Source organism: Salvelinus alpinus, chromosome 20 (assembly GCF_045679555.1).
Source record: "Salvelinus alpinus chromosome 20, SLU_Salpinus.1, whole genome shotgun sequence".
Lineage (NCBI taxonomy): Eukaryota > Metazoa > Chordata > Actinopteri > Salmoniformes > Salmonidae > Salvelinus > Salvelinus alpinus.
In genome coordinates, this window is record NC_092105.1 from 41364190 (window position 1) to 41383489 (window position 19300).

The 19300-nt window shown below is 41.5% G+C and overlaps 1 protein-coding gene across 3 annotated transcripts in view; it reads left to right on the forward strand.

Annotated features, from left to right (window-relative positions):
* The first annotated feature begins 18120 nt into the window (after positions 1-18120).
* Positions 18121-19300, forward strand: part of LOC139546902 (fidgetin-like) — a 35965-nt gene continuing 34785 nt past the window's right edge. For 2 of the 3 annotated variants that reach the window (XR_011669279.1, XM_071355829.1), the window contains exons 1-2: positions 18121-18265; positions 19072-19106. Coding sequence is in view for 1 of the 3 variants with exons in the window: in XM_071355829.1 (XP_071211930.1) it covers positions 19082-19106 (25 nt within the window). In the remaining 2 variants the exon portion in view is untranslated. The remainder of the gene's footprint in view (positions 18266-19071; positions 19107-19300) is intronic. The other variant, XM_071355830.1, reaches the window with a different exon arrangement.

Below are 19300 nucleotides of genomic sequence, written 5' to 3' on the forward strand. Positions count from 1 at the left end.
ATTGCAAAAGCGTTTTCTAATGATCAATTAGCCATTACATTTTTTTTATATATTTTTCATTTATTTCACCTTTATTTAACCAGGTAGGCCAGTTGAGAACAAGTTCTCATTTACAACTGCGACCTGGCCAAGATAAAGCAAAGCTTTACAGTCAATAACACAATAGAAAAATCTATGTACAGTGTTTGCAAATGTAATAAGATTAGGGAGGTAAGGCAATAAATAGGCCATAGAGGCAAAATAATTACAGTTTAGCATCAACACTGGAGTGATAGATGTGCAGATGATGATGTGCAAGTATAGATACTGAGGTGCAAAAGAGAATAAAAAAAGAATGACAATATGGGGATGAGGTAGTTGGGTGTGCTATTTACAGATGGGCTGTGTACAGGTACAGTGATCGGTAAGCTGCTCTGACAGCTGATGCTTAAAGTTAGAGAGGGAGATATGTGTCCAGCTTCAGTGATTTTTGCAATTCGTTCCAGTCATTGGCAGCAGAGAACTGGAAGGAAAGGTGGCCTAAGCAGGTGTTGGCTTTGGGGATGACCAGTGAAATATACCTGCTGGAGCATGTGCTATGGGTGGGTGTTGCTATGGTGACCAGTGAGCTGAGATAAGGCGGGGCTTTACCTAGCAAAGACTTATAGATGACCTGGAGCCAGTGGGTTTGGCGACGAATATGAAGTGAGGGCCGGTCAACGAGAACTTACAGGTTGCAGTGGTGGGTAGTAAGGGGGCTTTGGTGACAAAACGGATGGCACTGTGATAGACTACATCCAATTTGCTGAGTAGAGTATTGGAGGCTATTTTGTAAATGACATCGCCGAAGTCAAGGATCGGTAGGATAGTCCGTTTTACGAGGGTATCTTTGGCAGTATGAGTGAAGGAGGATTTGTTGCGAAATAAGAAGCCGATTCTAGATTTAATTTTGGATTGGAGATGCTTAATGTGAGTCTGGAAGGAGAGTTTACAGTCTAACCAGACACCTAGGTATTTGTAGTTGTCCACATATTCTAAGTCAGAACCGTCCAGAGTAGTGATGCTTGTAGCATCGGTTGAAGAGCATGCATTTAGTTTTACTAGCATTTAAAATCAGTTGGAGGCCACGGAAGGAGTGTTGTATGGCATTGAAGCTCGTTTGGAGGTCTGTTAACACAGTGTCCAAAGAAGGGCCAGATGTATACAGAATGGTGTCGTCTGTTTAGAGGTGGATCAGAGAATCACCAGCTGCAAGAGCGACATCATTGATATATACAGAGAAAAGAGTCGGCCCGAGAATTGAACCCTGTGGCACCTCCATAGAGACTGCCAGAGGTCCGGACAACAGGCCCTCCGATTTGAAACACTGAACTATATCTGAGAAGTAGTTGGTGAACCAGGCAAGGCAGTCATTTGAGAAACCAAGGCTATTGAGTCTGTCGATAAGAATGTGGTGATTGACAGAGTCGAAAGCCTTGGCCAGGTCGATGAAGACGGCTGCACAGTACTGTCTTTTATCGATGGCAGTTATGATATCGTTTAGGACCTTGAGCGTGGCTGAGGTGCACCCATGACCAGCTCGGAAACCAGATTGCATAGTGGAGAAGGTACGGTGTTATTCGAAATGGTCGGTGATCTATTTGTTAACTTGGATTTTGAGGATTTTAGAAAGGCAGGGCAGGATGGATATAGGTCTATAACAGTTTGGGTCTAGAGTGTCTCCCCCTTTGAAAAGGGGGATGACCACGGCAGCTTTCCAATCTTTAGGGATCTCAGGCGATACGAAAGAGAGGTTGAACAGGCTAGTAATAGGGGTTGCAACAATTTCGGCAGATAATTTTAGAAAGAGAGGGTCCAGATTGTCTAGCCCAGCTGATTTGTAGGGACCCAGATTTTGCAATTCTTTCAGAACATCAGCTGTCAGGATTTTGGTGAAGGAGAAGCGGGGGACAATATTTCCTAGCCTCAGTGCAGTGGGCAGCTGGGAGGAGGTGCTCTTATTCTCCATGGACTTTACAGTGTCCCAAAACCTTTTGGAATATTGCTAAGGATGCAAATTTCTATTTGAAAAGGCTAGCCTTAGCTTTCCTAACTGACTGTGTATATTGGTTCCTGACTTCCCTGAAAAGTTGCATATCGCGGGGGATATTCGATGCTAATGCAATACGCCACAGGATGTTTTTTTGCTGGTCAAGGGCAGTCAAGTCTGGGGTGAACCAAGGGCTATATCTAGTTATATCGAGTTCAACATTTTTTGAATGGTGCATGCTTATTTAAGTATGTTAGGAAAGCACTTTTAAAGAGCAACCAGGCATCCTCTACTGACGGGTTGAGGTCAATATCCTTCCAGGATACACGGGCCAGGTCGATTAGAAAGGCCTGCTTGCTGAAGTGTTTTAGGGAGCGTTTGACAGTGATGAGCGGTGGTCGTTTGACTGGCCCATTACGGACTTAGGCAATGAGTGATCGCTGAGATTCTGGTTGAAGACAGCAGAGGTGTATCGGGGCGGCAGGTATCCTAGTGGTTAGAGCATTGGGCCAGTAACCAAAAGGTTGCTAGATCGAATCCCTGAGCTGACAAGGTAAGAATCTGTTGTTCTGCCCCTGAACAAGGAGTGTACCCACTGTTCCTAGGCCATCATTGTAAATAAGAATTTGTTCTTAACTGACTTGCCTAGTTAAGTCATGGTTACGGATTTAGGGTTGTACCTGGTAGGTTCCTTGATAATTTGTGTGAGATTGATGGCATCTAGCTTAGATTGTAGGACGGCCGGGGTGTTAAGCATATCCCAGTTTAGGTCACCTAACAGTACGAACTCTGAAGATAAATGGAGGGCAATCAATTCACATATGGTGTCCAGGGCACAGCCGGGGGCTGAGGGGTGTCTATAGTAAGACTTATTTCTGGAAAGGTGGATTTTTAAAAGTAGAAGCTCGAATTGTTTGGGCACAGACCTGGATAGTATGACAGAACTCCGCAGGCTATCTCTGCAGTAGATTGCAACTCCTCCCCCTTTGGCAGCTCTATCTTGTCGGAAAATGTTGTAGTTGGGGATGGAAATTTCTGAATTTTTGGTGGCCTTCCTAAGCCAGGATTCAGACACAGATAGGACATCAGGGTTGGCGGAGTGTGCTGAATCAGTGAATAAAACAAACTTAGGGAGGAGGCTTCTGAAGTTAACATACATGAAACCAAGGCTTTTACGGTTACAGAAGTCCACAAATGAGAGCGCCTGGGAAATAGGTGTGGTGCTGGGGGCTACAGGGCCTGGGTTAACCTCTACATCACCAGAGGAACAGAGGAGGAGTAGGATAAGGGTACGGCTGAAGGCTATAAGAACTGGTCGTCTAGTGCGTTGGGAACAGAGAATAAAAGGAGCAGATTTCTGGGCGTGGTAGAATAGATTCAGGGCATAATGTACAGACAAGGGTATGGTAGGATATGAGTACAGTGGAGGTAAACCTAGGCATTGAGTGACGATGAGAGCGGTTGTGTCTCTGGAGGCACCAGTTAAGCCAGGTGAGGTCTCCGCATGTGTGAGGGGTGGGACAAAAGAGCTATCTAAGGCATGTTCGGCGGTGCTGGTGGCTCTATTGTGAAATAAAACAATAATAACTAACCGAAACAGCAGTAGACAAGGCATATTGACATTAGGGAGAGGCATGTGTAGCCAAGTGATCATAGGGTCCAATGAGCAGCAATAGGTGAGTCAGGGAGCCGTTCGGTAGTCGCTACTATGCTAGGCGAGCTGGAGACACGGCGATTCAGAAACCTAGCTGGCCGGGGCTATCAGACGGGTCTTCGGCGACTTCGCAACGGAAAAGCCTGTTGAACCCACCTTGGACGATTACTTTGGCAGACCAGTCGTGATGGATCGGCGGGGCTCCGTGTCAGCAATAAAGGGTCCAAGCCAATTGGCAAAAGAGGTATTGTAGCCCAAGAATTAGCTGGTAGACATCTTCGGCTAGCCGGGAGATGGACCTAGCTCGAGGCTAGCTCAAGGCTAACTAGTGCTTGCTTCAGGACAGAGGCGTTAGCCAGCAGTAGCCACTCGGTTGCAGCTAGCTAGCTGCGATGTTCCGGTGTAATGGTCCAGAGCTTACGGCAGGAATCCGGTGATCTGGAAGAGAAAAAGCAGTCCGATATGCTCTGGGTTGATATCGTGCTGTGCAGACTGGCAGGTATTGACCGAGCTGAAGCTGGCTGGTGTGTGAAGACCGCTAGCAGTGGCTAACTGACTACTAGCTAGTAGCTAGTTAGCTGTCTAGCTTCTGATGGAGGTTCCGGTTCGAAAGTATAAAAATAGCAGATCATTACCACATTGTGTGAGGCGGGTTGCAGGAAAGTATATTCAGTTCATAGATGGAAAGTGAGATTAAAATATATATGAAAAAACAAGGAAATTTACACAGGGACAAGACGGGACAAGACAAACACACATCTGACTGCCACGCCATCTTGGATACGATCAACTTGGATTAGCTAACACAATGTGCCATTGGAACACAGGAGTGATGGTTGCTGATAATGGGCCTCTGTACGCCTATGTAGATATTCGATTACAAAACATCTGCCGTTTCCAGCTACAATAGTCATTTACAACAATAACAATGTCTGCACTGTATTTCTGATCAAGTTGATGTTTTAATGGACAAAAAATGTGCTTTATTTTCAAAAACAAGGACATTTATAAGTGACCCCAAACTTTTGAACAGTAGTGTACGTGATCATCATGTATTGTCAATGATGTAACCATCTGACTTCACATCACATCCCTCATTTCTAGCTGAGGAATAATTTCTTCTTTAGCATCTATAGTGCTAAATAGTTGGAATTCATTCATAGGAATAACACATTTCTGTTTCTGCTTTCTGAAACCAATATCCTTACTATTATGTAGAATTAATACTATTAATATTTATTTCTTGAACATAACTGTGTAGTGTAATATAATGTTTCACTGTTTGCAAATACAGTATGTTGGTCTTTATTTGTATTCATCAAGTAAATTAGTTTACCATACACAGTGGCTAAGCTGAAAGGCATTCATGTTGATTTGATTACATGACAGACCTACAACTTGTTCAGTAATTCAAGTCAATGCCATCCAGCTTTGTCCATAAGAATGCTATGAATAAATTAACACAATCAATTCCTTGCATCCAGCAATTTCTCATATACATACAGTATTCCCATACCTGAATATATTAAGTTACTTTAATCATTTGAATGCAGGAGAAGTAGAGAAACCACATGGACTCATCATGGTGGGTTTCTTTCTATTATGGGCAGAGCACTTTAGTGTGATGGGCAAAGTGTGGCTCCGTCACAATGGAGCTACTAAAGCTGATGAAAGGCCCAGACATTAATTGAATGACCTTGGCATCACGAGTTTTAATGAGGAGATCCACTTCAACGTAAAAGGCATACAGCGGGAGAAAATTGTATTTTAGTGGGCAGTTCAACATCTCTGTCTTTGACCATGTCTCTCTGAACACTGACCATTGTTGGCCTAAATAACATTAAACAGTTAACGTTGGTGATCTTCTTCACAGCCCTGCTCCTATGGAGTTTTAAATAAATTACGCCACACTTTGTAGGTCACAAGATATGTAAGTGATGTCCTTCCACTTTGGGAAAAACGTACATTTTGTGGAAATCACGGACTATAGCGTGTCTGAAGACATGTCTTCATAATGTATCTCAAGATGTCATATGATGTCTTGAAAAGTCTGTTTCAAAAGGTCTCAACTCAAGACGTCTAAACTTGATGTCTCAATACATTTTGTGACATGGAAGGTGAGGAAGGTGATGGCTGAGTATGGACAGTATATTGCTCAGATTTTGTTGGTCTGCTGATAATGTACATGCAAGGTAAACAATTAAACATGCACTATATATACAAAAGTATGTGGACACCCCATCAAATAAGTGGATTCGGCTATTTCACCCACTCCCATTGCTGTCAGGTGTATAAAATCGAGCACACAGACATGCAATCTCCATAGACAAACATTGGCAGTAGAATGGCCTTACTGAAGAGCTCAGTGACTTTCAATGTGGCACTGTCATAGGATGCTACCTTTCCAACAAGTCAGTTCGTCAAATTTCTATCCTGCTAGAGTTGCCCTGCTCAACTGTAAGTGCTGTTATTCTGAAGTGGAAACGTCTAGGAGCAACAACTGCTCAGCCGCAAAATGGTAGGCCACACAAGCTCACATAACGGGACCGCCGAGTACTGAAGAGTCTAGCACGTAAAAATGCAACACTCACTACAGAGTTCCAAACTGCCTTTGGAAGCAACGTCAGCACACAAGCCTAAGCTCACCATGTGCAAGAGTTGGCTGGAGTGGTGTAAAGCTCACAGCCATTGGACTCTGGAGCAGTGGAAATGCCTTCTCTGGAGTGATGAATCCCGCTTCACCATCTGGCAGTCTGACTGACGAATCTGGGTTTGGCGGATGCCAGGAGAAGGCTACCTGCCCCAATGCATAGTGCCAATTGTAAAGTTTGGTGGAGGAGGAATAATGGTCTACGGCTGTTTTTCATGGTTCGAGCTAGGCCTCTTAGTTCCAGTGAAGGGAAATGTTAACGCTACAGCATACAATAACATTTTAGAAGATTCTGTGCTTCCAACTGTCTGGCAACAGTTTGGGGAAGGTCCTTTCCTGTTTCAGCATGACAATGTCCCCGTGAACAAAGCGAGGTCTGTACAGAAATGGTTTGTTAAGATCGGTGTGGAAGAACTTGACTGGTCTGCACAGAGCCCTGACCTCAACCCCATCGAACACCTTTGGGATCAATTGGAACGCCGACTTCGAGCCAGACCTGATGTCACAGCAAAGATAAGAAAAGCTACATGTACAATCTGTCTGATCAAGGTGGAGGTCTGTGGCTTACGTGCCATCCCTGTAAAGATAGACATTTAAAACATACTTTATTTAGTGTCCTACTCTACAGCTCGGAATAGCTTGTTTGTTTAATTATAATTTGTGTATTCCCTTTCTATTTTTTTCTCACTTTTGAAACATCTGACCAACAACATAGCTTGGCACACCGGTATTTGGGGAGTTTCTCCCATTCTTCTCTGCAGATCCTCTCAAGCTCTGTCAGGTTGGATGGGGAGCGTCACTGCTTTTTCCAGGTCTCTCCATAGATGTTCGATCGGGTCCAAGTCCAAGGCTCTGGCTGGGCCACTCAAGAACATTGAGACTTGTCCCGAAGCCACTCCTGTGTTGTCTTGACTGTGTGCTTAGGGTCGTTGTCCTGTTGGATGGTAAAGTTTCGCCCCGGTCAGGTCCTGACAGCTCTGGTGCAGGTTTTCATCAAGAATCTCTCTGTACTTTGCCCTGTATCTTTCACTCAATACTGACTAGTCTCCCCGTCACTACCGCTGACAAACATCCCCATAGCATGATGCTGCCCCCACCATGCTTCACTGTAGGGATAGTATTGGCCAGAGGATGAGCGGTGCCTGGTTTCCTCCAGACATGACACTTGGCATTCAGGCCAAAGAGTTCAATCTTGGTTTCACCAGACGAGAAAATCTTGTTTCTCGTGGTCTGAGAGTCCTTTAGGTGCCTTTTGGCAAACTCCAAGCGGGCTGTCATGTGCTTTTTACTGAGGAGTGGCATCCGTCTGGCCACTCAACCATAAAGGCCTGATTGGTGGAGTGCTGCAGAGATGGTTGTTTTTCTAGAAGGTCCTCCCATCTCCACAGAGTTAACTATGGAGCTTTGTCAGAGTGAGTATCGGCCCTTCTCTTACCAAGGCCCTTCTCCCCCCATTGCTTAGTTTGGCCGGGTGGCCAGCTCTAGGAAAAGTCTTGGTAGTTCCAATCTTCTTCAATTTAAGAATCACGGAGGCCATTGTGTTCTTGTCGACCTTCAATGCTGCAGACATTTTTTGGTACCCTTCCCCAGATCTGTGCCTCGACACAATCGTGTCTCGGAGCTCTACAGACAATTCCTTCGACATCATGGCTTGGTTTTTGCTATGACATGCACTGTTAACTGTGGGACCATATATAGACAGGTGTGTGCCTTTCCAAATCATGTCCAATCAATTGAATTTACCACAGGTGGACTCCAATCAAGTTGTAGAAACATCTCAAGGATTATCAATGGAAACAGGATAAACCTGAGCTCAATTCTGGGTCTGAATACAAAATGGAAATAAGGTATTTCTGTTTATATTTTTAATACATTTTCAACAATTTCAAAAAAAAAAAAGTGTTTTCATTATGGGGTATTGTGTGTAGATTGATGAAGGAAAACAAATAATTAATCAATTTTAGAATAAGTCTGTAACATAACAAAATGCAGAAAAAATGAAGGGGTCTGAATACTTTCAGAATGCACTGTATGCAATAGTATCATTACTGTTTAACTCACAAGAGCGACAGTGTTAGTGCTAGGGTTGCACATTTTGGAGAATATTCAGAGGTGGAAACTTTCCGTGAGAATTAACGGGAATATATTGGAATTAACAGAAATATATGCAAATTAATATTAATACCATTTATTAATACCATTTAACTTCTTCGGGATCGGTGTCCCGGATGGTTGGAATAATGTTGGCTAATGTGATTAGCATGAGGTTATAAGTAACAAGAAAATTTCCCAGAACATATCTGATATTAGCAGAAAGCTTAAATTCTTGTTAATCTAACCAATTTACTGTAGCTATCACAGTGAAATAATGCCTTGCTATTGTTTCCGGAGAGTGCACAATTTTGAACATGAAAATATATTAATAAACAAATTAGGCACATTTGGGCAGTCTTGATACAACATTTTGAACAGAGATGCAATGGTTCATTGGATCAGTCTAAAACTTTGCAAATACACTGCTGCCATCCAGTGGCCAAAATCTAAATTGCACCTGGGCTGGAATAATACAATATGGCCTTTCTCTTGCATTTTAAAGATGATGGTACTAAAGAAATACAAAAGAACGGTTGTTCTTTTCTTTGTATTATATTTGACCAAATCTATTGTGTTATATTCTCCTACATTCCTTTCACATTTCCACAAACTTCAAAGTGTTTCCTTTCAAGTGGTACCAATAATATGCATATCCTTGCTTCAGGGCCTGAGCTACAGGCAGTTAGATTTGGGTATGTCATTTTAGGCTAAAATTTAAAAAAAGGGGTGGATCATTAATAGGTAGATGTAGATGTTTTTTTGCATTGGATAAATTTACAATATCATATGGAGACAGAAACATAAACCTTTTGCCTTATTATAAGTAGACATAATTGCAAATGATTAAATCCTTCCAATAGAAAATAAAAAAAACTATTTAGTTACGAATTTAACTTTAATTAAATGAGTTGACTCTTCACATGGGATGATTTCACTGGACAACAAAAGGGAATATTGAATGATCCCCAATAATCCATCGCATCTCCCAAAAACGTTTTCAACATACATCTGTAAAATGATAGTCTAGAAACTAAAGCTTTGGTTGTCTTCCTCTCAGGCTTCCATGTCTTCTCCCTGGACCTCCTCAATGTCCACCTCTTAAACATCACTCTGAGGCCTCATCTTCACTGTTACTTTCCTACCTTGTTGAGGATGGCTCGTTGTCAGGCTCAAAAAGCCTCAAATTTGCCCAGATGGCCACCAATTTTTCAATCCTTGTATGGGGTCAGCCTTTTGCGTGCTTTGGTGTGTGTGTTCCCAAACAAGGACCAGTTGCGCTCTGAGGCGGCTGATGTTGGTGTGATTTGGAGGATGATGGAGGCAACAGGGGAAAGAGCCTCAGCTCCACAAAGTCCCTTCCACCAGGTGGCTGATGAGATATGTTGGCACGACCTCCATATTGCATCTCCATCCCAAAGCCCTTGCTTGGAAGTGTACTTCGCCAGACTGCCAAGAACCTTGCCCTCATCCAGGCCAAGGTGGCGAGACATGGTAGTGATGACACCATTGGCCTTGTTGATCTCTGCACCAGACAGGATGCTTTTGCCAGCATACTTGGGGTCCAACATGTATGCTGAGGCGTGATGGGCTTCAGGCAGAAGTCTTCACGCTTTTTGATGTATTTCAGAACTGCAGTTTCCTTTGCTTGGAGAAACAGTGAAGTGGGCAGGGCAGTACGGATTTCTTCTCTTACATCTGCAAGCAGAGTCCGAACATCAGACAGGATGGCATTGTCTCCCTCAATCCGTGCAATAGCTACTGCTATAGGTTTCAGGAGTTTCAGGCTGCTTACCACTCTCCCAAAATACATCATCCAGGAGGATCCTCTTGATGGGGCTGTCCATATTGGCAGACTGTGATATGGCCATTTCTTGGAGAGACTCCTTCCCCTCCAGGAGACTGTCAAACATGATGACAACACCATGCCAACGGGTGTTGCTGGGCAGCTTCAATGTGGTGCTCTTATTCTTCTCACTTTGCTTGGTGAGATAGATTGCTGCTATAACTTGATGACCCTTTACATACGTAACCATTTCCTTGGCTCTCTTGTAGAGTGTATCCATTGTTTTCAGTGCCATGATGACCTTGAGGAGCAGATTCAATGCATGAGCAGCACAGCCAATGGGTGTGATTTGAGGGTAGGACTCCTCCACTTTAGACCAAGCAGCCTTCATGTTCGCAGCATTGTCTGTCACCAGTGAAATTACCTTCTGTGGTCCAAGGTAATTGACGACTGCCTTCAGCTCATCTGCAATGTAGAGACCGGTATGTCTGTTGTCCCTTGTGTCTGTGCTCTTGTAGAATACTGGTTGAGGGGTGGAGATGATGTAGTTAATCATTCCTTGCCCACAAACTTTTGACCATGTCACGACTTCCGCCGAAGTCGGTCCCTCTCCTTGTTCAGACGGCGTTCGGCGGTCGACGTCACCGGCCTTCTAGCCATCGCCAATCCACTTTTCATTTTCCATTAGTTTTGTCTTTGTCTTACACACCTGGTTTCAATCCCCCAATTACCTGTTCATTATTTAACCCTCTGTTCCCCCATGTTTGTTTGTGAGTGATTGTTTCTATGTAGGAACGGCCGTTATTGTGGGCTCTGTTTTTGTATTACATTTATTATATGTTGAGTAAAATAAGTTTATTTACTCATATCTGCTGTCCTGCGCCTGACTCCTATACACCAGCTACACATAGACCTCCTGACAGACCACCCATCATAGATGATTGCAATACAGTTTGCTTTCTCTATGATTTGCTTGACCTTCACTTGAACTCTGATCCAGCATCCAGCAAATTAGTAGATAACGCATGTCTGGTTGGAGGGGTGTAAGCTGGGCGAAGAACATTCACAAACTTCTGATTCCAGGAGGACCATGAGCTGTTGCTGTTGATAATGTGTCTGATTCATCATTTTCACCTCAAATAGAAGTAGAGGGACTTTTGTCAGAGGTTGCTTGTTGTGAGCACTGAGGGAACTTTATGCACTTGGCCAGATGATTCTGCATCTTTGTTGCATTCTTCACATATGATTTGGCACAGTATTTGCAAATGTACACAGCTTTTCCTTCTACATTAGCTGCAGTGAAATGGCTCCACACATCAGATAGTGTCCTTGGCATTTTCCTGTAAAGATTAGAAAAAAATAAGTAAAAAAAAAACGAATAGAATTCCATGTACAGATAAATAGTTAAGCAGTTAGATTACACAACTCCTTTGTAAGATTTTTTTTTTTTAAATGACACATGTATGGAAACAGGTGAATTAACACTCCTCAGTTAGCAGGCACAAGCAAGCTAAAACCCACTTTGTAGCAAAAACTAACTAGCAGAAATTGTTAACAAGTTCGAAATGATTTAAACACACTTTGCTGTAGGCTACTATGTACTAGTTAACAAAAAATTGGTGTGCAGGATCTTGAGAATCAGCTGTACATGTGATGGAAGAGTGCACTGTGCATGCAGAGGGTTGCAATTCCATTGAATTGGAGATAGTTTAACCAAAATATACCACAAGACCTAGAATTGCCTTATGTGTACCCCACAAAAAAGGTTAACTGCTTTAAGCTAACTTTTTTGATGAATTTAAGCAAAATTCACAAAATTCCCGGGCTTAACTTCCCATGGAAAATGTCCGGAAAAATTCTGGAAATTTACCGGAAAGTTTCCAACCCTTTGCAACCCTTGTCTGTGCTCTCAAAATCAAACAGATGGAGCTAGTCTGGAACAGAAGGTATGTAAAGCTTGGATCACTAGTTGGAATTGTCATTCAATTCTTTTTCCAATTGGCCATCTTTGAGTCTTCATAAGTGCTGTTTACTGTGTGTGTGTGTTGGCAACTTATAATGTTGAACCTGACACATACTACTGCTTGTGAAATTCACTTAGTGAATGAATGATTGGATATCTTTTGAGAAGATGGCCAGAATGGTCACTGATACTATTTGATACTATTTTTTAAATCCCAACTACTATCTAGATATTCACATATTTCAGTTTCAATAATACTTAGCCACAGCGGTGTTCATAGAAACTGAAAAAAACAGACAACATAAAAACACTGAAACAATGACAAAGACCAAATAGTATCTAAATAGGCCTGATGCTTTTGGCACGTTATAAGCTATACAATCTGAAAAGTAAAACAGTATGAAAACAGTATGGGAGATGTACGGTATGTTACAAATATATCGTTATACTGATACTCTGAGAGCAGTCTGCTACAGTCTATGTTTAAAAATCTGTCAGAAGCTTTCGAGGCCCAGTTCAGTTTTACTCCTCAGAGCTTAGATATTTCATTGAGTCCATCCAACTGAAGTGCTATTGAATCTAGTGTAAACCATAGGGATTTTGTCCAGCCAAGTAATATTCCGCTCAACCTTGCCGCAGTTACCCTGTCAGTAGATCCATGATTACTGTACCCTGGAGTGGGCCGAAAAAAGCGGAGTATTCTAGAGTTTAAACTTGTGGTATAGTCACAACTGCTATTCTATCTGCATTTCATACATGCTGTTACATGCTGTTCTTTGCAGATCTCTGCAGTGCTTTTTAAACCAACCACTAATGTCAATAAGTGAATGCATTACCAGTACCATTGTATCATTCAGATTCATTCATAGGTGATCATTTGGATAAACACTACTTAGGTAAAACATTAAAACAGTGATGTGGGAGAGGAGATTACCTGATTTTGTTCAAGTGTACATTTGATTGAGGACCTGATGGCTGCATTGCAGTAGAGAGAGAGCATAGCTACTTGAATTTCGAGCACAAACAGTATAATCTCATCACAGTAAAACTCCAAATATCCCTACAACAAACTTCAGCTGTCATTTACACTAGATAGTTTTTTTTGAACAGAAGTTAATGTCGGCTTGTACTTATGCTGGTTTCAAATCTGAAAACAGGGGGTTTAGAGAGGGAGCACTAGCTAACTATGACGGCAATGTCTAAAAATGTGAATTACGAAGAACAAGTACAGTGATTTCAAGTAGTAAATTGAATGGATTGTGGCATCGACTGGAATAGTTTGCAGCAGCAAACAAAATGTGCTGTATTTAACATTGGTGCACAATGCTGAAAAGTGACAATTGCTTATCTCCATGGAGATCAATAATGGGTACAGGATCACTGTGTAAAGTGTCTGCAGGTTTAATGCAGATAGGATGTCATTATTATTTTCTTTCTCATAATGACGGTCATTATGCACGGACACTGATTGAATTCCATTTGTTACCTGCGTTTGAGCCTGGGTGGAATAATTACCATTTAAGTATCTCCATTAAAATTCATACATGAAATGTTCATGCCCAAACCTCCTGTTAAAAATAACTAAAATATTCTTTGCATGTGAAATGAATTTGATTATTACCCAAGGCCTGTTTTAAATACCTGATTAAAGAATAAAGTCTAACTGTATGAAATGTGTTTTCCACGTGTTGCTTTTTTGCTATCATTTCTCAGAAGATGCACAAAGAACAATAAGAAGAAATCCCTGCTAGACATCGCCATCTTTCTCAGCCTTCTCACTTAATTAAAATGGATCTTCTGGTAAATGTAATCAATATCTAGCACCCAGTCTAAATTGGACATAGTACTGTTGGATAAACCTAAAGCATATCCCATAAAGATCAGGCGTTCCAACAGTTCTGTGCACGTACCATTAGACAATGCCATTTTGACAACAATTGCTGTATATTTGGGAATTGAATGTGGTCCTGTTCCATTTTGACAACAACTATAGCCATCTAATTATGCCATCCATTTTATGCTGGTGATACTGGACAAATGATCAATTCAACATTACAATGCTGCACGGGGATGATGACAGGTGAAATAGTTATTTTAAACATCTTAGAGTCATTGGTCTATAAAAATGTGTTTGTTTATCCCTGGGCGCATGCATTCAGCACCAACAAGAACATGTCACTTCTCATTTCCTGTTTTATTGGCGTTCACCCTGCACATATTTACCCAAGTGGAATTAAGTGTGCTTGTGTAGCAGGTAAATAAGGCATGCACTTCCCTAATACAGCCATCCTGCTGTAGCATTCTGCTGTGGCTGAGCATTGAGGCTGCAGAGGAAAACACGGTGGGGATCTGGTGAGACCCAATCAATCACTGACAGATTACTGGTAAAGCCACTTCCAGACCCATTCAAGAGGGACAAATGTAGAATTGCAACTGAACAACTTCTAGTTTTAAGCCAACAGTGGGTCTTCCTGGTTATTTATCAACGTCATTGCTGGTTAGCAGCACGGCTCGCTGTGCAACTGTAGTTCACAGCAGATAGAGCCGAGTGGCAGCACAGCTTTGAAAGGAGTGTTTATGCCCTTAGCTGTGGCACTGTCAGCCTTGTGGAATTTACTGTAAATCACATTGCTTTTATTGCAAGATTTAGTAGCTTATCCTCTGTGGGCTCTATTCACTTCAAGCTTGTCCCCATTAGGATTTTAGCCCCAGTCCATAAAGGGACTTGGCTACACATCATGAAATAATGTGAGAAAGCAAACCTTTCATTTTTCATTTTTCTGTTATTTTCTACCTGGACTCTTCAGCAGCCATTGAGTTTTATTGTGGAGGTTGCTATAGACTTTTATTCTTTATCAAACCACTTCCTCCTCCCAAACTCTCTTATCAACCCCCCAGAGGGCCACACAATCACTGTTACTTTTATTTCTATTCATGGACCTTGGTGATTTGCACTAGCTTTATTTGTTAAGATGCACCTGAGGACCGCATTTTGAAATGACACAGCACAGTGCTTAATTTAAGTATACGAGGTACAAGAAGGCAGTCAATTAGAGTGATATTAACAACATTTACCCCCCCACCCCCACTCCCCCCGAAAAAGCTCAAAGGCAGCTAAATATTTTGTTTAAGGCATAATATTTTGTCGACAGTCTAGACTTTAAAGTGAAAACTAGTCCATCTGTGTTTTGCTAGATACATGAGATAAGATGTTCTCATCTCTATTAATAGATTAACGTTAAGTTATAGATATCACGCATGGCAAAATAAAAGAGAACTGTCTAAATACAATGAACATAGAACGAGACAATTATCAGATTCCACAAAGCAGGGATCTAGACTAAAACATTTCCTATTTGTTTAAAATATCTCGAATGACACAATCTCCTTCTTTGAGAGCAGCCGTTGTTTGGTTTTCTCCAAAGCTAGTGTTTCATGGCAGAAATAATAAACCAAGAGCAGCCACTTTGAAGTGATCAGAGGTGACATAAGAGGCTGTAGGCAGAAGGTTAAAAAACAGCCAGTCACATGCCTCTGCAAACCCCTAACCTTGTTCCTGAGGAGATGAACAATTTTACTGTGTGAGACATATCTTGAGCAAACATTCTAGCCATACTACATTCTCATTGCGTCAAAGAGCTACTTCTTGTTACAGGTGTAGTGGGCCCAGATCGTAACCTCAGATTGATCTAAAATGTACTCTGATTATCATAATGTAGTGGTTTAGTTAAATATAAACTGCATAATATTGTTGAATTCTGTATTATGCAACCTGTTGTCTATATTATGTATGAACTATTTCAGTACATACTTCATATCTTGTATGAACTATTTTGATATGAATCATGTTGCAATTAACATTTTAGCTGATCATGTTACAGTGGTTCGTTAATGCAGTGTGTTGTAAAATAACATACAATTGTATCTGAATTGTAACAGCATTATTCCTCAACCTATGTGTTGAAAACACTGTATAATACCACATTTACTGGGTTTTGTGTATCGTATTTTGTGAGAATGATGCATTTCCTTTCCATTAATTAATGATCTCTGAGGGTAATGAATGTTAATTTGGTCAATCCTAATGAATGATTAACAGTAACAGTCATGCACATGAACAAAGGTGAAAACAGGGAGAGAAAAAAAACAATAATTCCTGATCAATGTTCCTTTAAGTCTCTTAACTTGATCACCCACCGTAGGAGGTTTCAGATAGACATGAGCTGCATCCCTGATATGTGGGGGAGTCTAGATGCTGTGTGTATCTACGTGCTGTAGCAAGAGTTCAGGGAGGCAGCTGAGCAAAATAATTTAGAATGTCCTACCTGCTGACACAAGGACAAAAGGCGCAGACAGAACATTCTCATATGAGGGAGGAGACAATGGACGTGGCTACACCTGGAAATGCACTGCGGTTGTTTTATCCCTGACCTCTAGAGCACACTGAGGCTATGTCCCAAATGGCACCCTAGTTCCTATATCGTGCACTACTTTTGACCAGAGCCCTATAGCCCTATGGGCCCGGTCAAAAATCGGGCACAATATAGCCTAGTGATAGGGTGCCATTGCGGACGCAGCCTGAGATTGTCAGAGGCTGTTCTTAGGAGCAGACAGAGTCTGGTAGCTATAGCATTAACTGGGCATTGTAACACTCAGGTAGTGCAATCCCAGCACTGATGAGCAGCAGCGTGTTCTCACTTAATTCCAGGGTTGGAAACATCTCAAGCAGGAGATTAGTACCTGATCTGATTACATCTACTGTTCTGTCTGTACGCTCTCTCCTCCTTTGTGTTCACCTTGTATGATCTAAACAGCTTGAAGCAATGAACATGAACAGAGACTAATGTTTGTAGTCTCCTTTCTAGAGACTTTTCTTTATCAGTAAACTATCTATTTATCTTGCTCATCCTTTTCTTTCAAATGAACAATGCCACATTACCTTAAGAGATGGAATAAGGAGGCAATGATTGGAAAATTGACAAGCAACACAGAACAATCAAGGTAGGATATTCTTTCCCTCAGGCTGCAAGCTATAGGTATTAGCTTTGCACCGCTGAATCAGTGCAGTTATTACCTTGCAGTGTGTGAGCTGGAGCTGTCATTGGTCAGAGCGGCACAGCAGCTGAGGCTGGGCTGCCTATGTGTACGAATTCTCTAAAGAACTCAGGATCTGCTGGAAGTGGCATGGGGAGGTCTGTGGGGAGTGCTCAAGGCTAAATCAATGCATCACGCCAAGGCCCTTGCACATGAATTTGATAGGGCATTGTGGGACTAAGGGTGCAAGGATCCAGATCCCATGTCTAACTGGGGCTACTCCTAGCCTGACATCCCAATGGGCTAGAGATAACCTCCTCCCTTCAAGGAGCTGTGGAATGATACAAGAGAGATGGAATCAGGGATCTAATGATCAATGTCATATAATGTAACTAACATCATACTGAAATAAGGATATCGCCAATACATTTCTGAATCAAGACAAGCAGGGAATATCCAGCATCTATTTTCCCCCAAAGACACATTTGACGATTTTGAGAATGCATTACTGTATCATATGTGTTGTTGTACACCAATAAACATTGTACACAGAGACTTTAATTATAATGAAATGTGTGTAGTAATTATATAATTACCCTAACAGATCAGTTTCAGATACTGGAATGCTATATGTTGATCACCAGTGCATTACCTATTTATAGCCTAATCATTGTAGCCTTGGTTTTATAGCAATTTCTAATCATACAGGTGAATATATTCGTTCTTCATACTGAAACTATATATTTCATGTGAAATGTATTGTTCATAATGAAAAGCAAATCAATTATCCAATGTAAACGCAGCCTACCAATATATACTGTCACGTCAATGTTTTTGGAAGCGCTTTGAATTTGCCACCTCTGCTAGAATACATGCGCAGTGCGCCGCATTATGCCTTCTGTAGAGCAGCTGTCCAGTGTTTGGAATTCCAACATGGCAGAGGCTGTGGTCAGTCTTCATTTGACTTGGAATGGTTTCAAATCGCAAGCAGCCGCGCTTAACCTGAACACCCATTCATCAAGCATATCCAGTGGATCGATGTTACTCTAATCTTTGAAGCTGCACTGTCATATATACAGGTAAGAGTTAACGTGTCTCTATTTTAGATATGAACAATTAAAAAGAAGCGAAGCTGCACTACGTAAGAGAAAGCGCTTTACGGTATGCCTCTGGAAGCGTTCTCACGCATCATGCAGAATTGCAGGTTTAGAATCTCTGTGGTAGTCACATATACAGTTATAATGTATTTAAAACATTTTAGAGAGGCATTTTCAAATACAGAAGTACTGCGAGGATGTGAAGTTTATGCCACCGCTAAGAATCACTCAGGCGCTTGAGCAATTAATGATTTCAGAATCAATCATTGTGATGAGGGCGATACAAATTGTTTCAAAGTAATTTTCAAGTGAACGCATGTATGATAATCTGAAGATAACAAACTTGCCGCGATAACTGCTTGTATGAGGTTAATAAATACGTACGTTGACATTGCGCTCTTCGTGGTGACAATTGACTGCATGTAATCTATTATTAAAAGTAATGGGACATCATGATGCTTTAATCGCTTCCTCTAATGGGGTTGCACAAAAAATATAAATATTTTTATGTCATCATACGAAGCCTCAACAAGGAACAAGGAGAACTGACATAGGCTTTACATTCGTGGTCATGTGTTTTGCCTCTCCACATGCTAGCCAAGAGATTTTGTTGTTTTTTTTCTTTTCTTTTTAATTATATGCATGTAGGTTAAAATGAATACCTGACGAAAGGGCCCACGTTTCAGGCAGTGATATTCGATAGCTGAGAGGAAAAGTGAGAAGCAACCTTTGGAATTCCTCCTCGTGAAAATTCCGATTCTGCTGTTTTCCTTTTCCCTTGTTTTTAGGCTTGAAGACATGATCACTAGCACCGGTATTTATGGTATGTTGGACTATTTCACTTATTGATTACATGATAACTGGGAGAAATGTTCCGGTGCGTTTATGGTGTATGCATGGCTCGTTTTAATGTTGAAAAGTTTAACACTGGATGAGGTTGCAATTTCAGAAATAGTTTGTTCTAGAAATATCATGTTTATCATGTGGATGCACTTGATCATATTTGGGATTTGCTAT